The 3702-nt window shown below is 45.2% G+C and overlaps 1 protein-coding gene across 1 annotated transcript; it reads right to left on the reverse strand.

Moving 5' to 3' along the window:
• Window positions 1-1062: 1062 nt before the first annotated feature.
• LOC102815353 (chromosome unknown open reading frame, human C1orf64) lies at window positions 1063-3253 on the reverse strand. Its single transcript, XM_006866415.1, has 2 exons — window positions 3220-3253; window positions 1063-1490 (listed from the first exon to the last, which is right to left on the reverse strand). Exons 1-2 carry the CDS (start codon window positions 3251-3253, stop codon window positions 1063-1065), a joined length of 462 nt encoding a protein of 153 aa, XP_006866477.1.
• Window positions 3254-3702: the final 449 nt, after the last annotated feature.

The following is a 3702-nucleotide window of genomic DNA, read 5'->3' on the forward strand; positions in this document are numbered from 1 at the left end:
TTGGCCATCTGGTTACATGGTGGTCAGGATATGACACATAAATAATCATGCCACCCTGAGTCCTAGCCACAAAGTTACATGATAGTAACAGAACCTCCAACCTTTAACTTTAATTAAATAGCATGCATCTGATTGGCTATTTTTGGTAGCCATGCAGTCAAGTTCCCTGGTTGTGTGAGCCCTTCAGCAGACTAGTTAATCTACTTTCAACTCCACTCTTCCAGAGGGCAAGCTGCTTCTCCTTGGGCTAGCGCCACCCACATTTGTCTAAATATAAGCATAACCAGCCAGATTGCTGGTCTAATGGCCAGCAAGTGTAGGAGTCCTGGTGTGGTTCTGTGGGTTAATGTGCTGGACTGCAAGGTTGGCTTGAACTGCAAGGTTGGCAGTTCAAGATCATCAGCCACTCCTTGGAAACCCTATACGGGGCCGCTATGATTCAGAACTGACTCAATGGCACTTAACAACAACAAGCATTGAATAAGTAACTTAAAGAACTCAAATGGCTCTGAATCTATGTCAAGACTCAAAATAGGTTTAGAACTCCCACTGTAGACCACAACCTTCTACAAAGCAATAGAATTTAAGCTCAAATGCAGCCTCAGTCACTCTCCACACAGCACTTCGCTTCATTCCTTCCAGCTATCTGACTTCCGGGAGCTCAGAGTCCACCATGTCAACACTTCACATCTTTGTTCAAACTTATCTTTATTTATTTTGGTGGCTTGTTTCCCTCTCCCTTCCCCTGCTTTTGAAGAAAGCCACAATGTTCCTTAGCCTTCCCAGCCAGGGTCTGGCATATAGAAGATGCTTTGCTAGTATTTGGATGAATTCATCTTTCTCAAAAAGAAAGGTTAATGAAAAAGAGGAGGAAGGAGAAAGAGGAAATCCTTGAGTGAGCTCTTGGTGGCTACTTCAGACATTCTTTAGTGGGTCTAATGTTCTTTCCTTGGCTCAGACATTAAAATATCCGCAGAGATTGAAGAGGGCTCAGTCCTGGGACTTGCAATCCCTGTGCAGAGACCCAGGTGTGCCAATCCTCCTCCAGATTGGACTTTGTAGTTAATCAGTGTGTCCGCACACACAAGAGGAGAGAGCTTTGAGTGAACCCTTGACTGTTCCCCATGCTGAACACGTTGTGGGCATGACCTTTAAGGGACTCCGTTTGGGTTTAGAAGCCTCCTGAGGACAGAGCAAGTTGGCTGGCAAGGAAGCTGAGGTCCCTATCTCTCTGCAGGGTAGCAGGGTGTCCCTGGCCTGGGTAGGGTCTCCTTTGCCCAGAGGGGCTACCTGAGTCAGATTGGGCCAGTTCTCCCCACAGAACACAACATGAGTCTTCATTGCAGGGGTGACATGTTCTCGGTAGGACCTGGGGACTCGGGGCTTTATTGGGGGTGTCGCCAGGGAGATCTGTCTCCCACAAGAAAGGTCAATAACAAAGGTGAGGTGAGTTGTAGGGATGGGCTTCTGAGGGTGGACCAGCTTTCCTCCTAGAAACAAGAAAGAGAACAAAAGTTTGTGTTGTCATAAGCCAAAGATATGGTTACATTCATTCATTTGTTCTTTCATTCAATGTGGGCTTATCTGAATGTCGGTTCCTACACAAAGCTGGGAAGACACTTGGGGTTAAGAGTGAAAACTACAACACATGAAATGCTTATTGACAGAAAAATGGATAAACAAAATGTGGTTTATACAACTCAGCCATAAATATTACTCAGTCATAAAGGAAATGAAGTCCTAATGCATACCACAACAGGAATGAACTTTGAAAACATGCTGAGTGAAACAGGTTGGTCACAAAGGGCAAATATTGCATGCTTTCACATATATGAAATAAGTAAGTCCTAGTGTTGTGCTGTGGGCTAATGCACTAGACTGCAAAGTCTATTTGAACCTCAAGGTCAGCCGTTCAAGCTCACCAGCTGCTCCTCGGAAACTCTATACAAGAGTTGGAACCGACACAATGGCACTTAACAATAACAACAATCAGGGATAGGAGGCTAAGCAATGGATGGCAAGGTCAGCTTGAATCACAAGGTTGGCAGCTCAAACCCATCAGTCACTCCTTGGAAACCTTATACAGGGTTGCTATGAGTTGGAACTGACTTGATAGCACTTAACAACAAAAACAGGCATAGGACAGAGCCCTGGAAGTGTATGTAGTAGGTTATGCATTGGGCTGTTAATCACAAGGTCAATAGTTCGAATCTTCTAGTGGCTCTGTGAGAGAGAGATGAGGCTTTCTTCTCCTATAAGGATTTACAGCCTTGGAAACCATATTCAGGGCCACTACGAGTCAGAACTGTCTCAACACCACACCACCACCAGAGATAGGAGGGAAGGGAAAAGGGGGGCTTTTGTTTAGAAGTCACTGAGTTTACGTTAATAGTGGCAGAATGGTTTGAGAAAGGTTAGTGAGAATGGTTGTACAACTTAAAGAATGTAATGAAAGCCACTACATTGTAGCAGTAGTAGTTGTTGAGAAGACATATATTTAATTATATAATATTTACCAACTTTTTTTTTTTTCTTTTTTATGTGAATTTCAGCATGAGAGAATCCTAAACTCCAATTCTGGCTTCCCCCTTTATCAGTCATCTGTCTTCAGGAGCCCAGAGTCCACTAGCTCAGTGCTTCTCAAAATGCAGATTCTGATACAGTGACATAGGGTGGGGCCTGAAAATCTGCATTTCTAACAAGCTCCCAGGTGATACCGGTGTTGTCAAGTGCTATTGGGTCTGTTGGGATTCATAGCAAACCCTGTATAGGGTTTCCAAGGCCTTAAATCTTGACAGAAGTCAACAGCCTCATCTCTTTCCCATGGAACAGCTGCCAGGTTTGAACCCAGGACCTTGTGGTTCAAGATCCACAAATCACACTTGAAGTGCATTGGTCCTCAAACACAGGAAGACCCTGGTCACCTTTGACAGATGAGGAAACCGAGGGTCTTCTGCTCTCCCCCTTCCCACATGATATTGTCCACAGCCAGCTTCGAGGAGCATTAGCATTACCAGGGTCCACCTGTATTCTTAAAAAGGTAATTCTTTTTGTTACCCAAGTAATACACATATCTATGTGTTCTTAACCACAATACAGACTCAGAGGAATTTGTGTTCCTGTCGGTTGGTTAACACAGGAAATGAATGAAGCCCACCATCCCCAACTTCCTTCCACTGGCCTTTGTGATGGGTGCAGACACCCTCTATTGCCACTTACCTAAACTGGTCTCCAGACCTGGCCTGAGGTTCATGGCTGCGGCTGGTTCTCTGGTCCTTTAGCACAGAGTTGTTGGGGTCTTCTTGGTAAGCTACAGCTACCAGTTTGGCTCTGGCAGCAGAGGAGTAGTCCCTGGCCTACGACAAGCCTTCCAGGATGTAGCTCCCCACAGAGGACCAGACCTTGTGTATTTATTGGATCTGCTACCAGGTTCCAGCAGGCGCACAGGAACTGGCCTGGGGCAGTTAGGGGACTGCTTTGATCAACAGACTTATGTCAACAGGCTTGTTATCAAGCCACTAGCTGGGAAGCCAGTCTCATACCAAACAGGCATGATTTCTTCCAACTCCAGCTACTTCCGGATTTGGGACACGCCTTTGGAACATTCTCCTGTAGATCTCAGTTTCCCAAAGCTCAGTCATCTGTATGCTTCACCGTTGTTTTCCAATCTGTAAAGCTATTTGCTTAATACTTGCTTTAGAT

The sequence above is a fragment of the Chrysochloris asiatica genome, unplaced genomic scaffold (genome assembly GCF_000296735.1).
Source record: "Chrysochloris asiatica unplaced genomic scaffold, ChrAsi1.0 scaffold00090, whole genome shotgun sequence".
Taxonomy (NCBI): Eukaryota; Metazoa; Chordata; class Mammalia; order Afrosoricida; family Chrysochloridae; genus Chrysochloris; species Chrysochloris asiatica.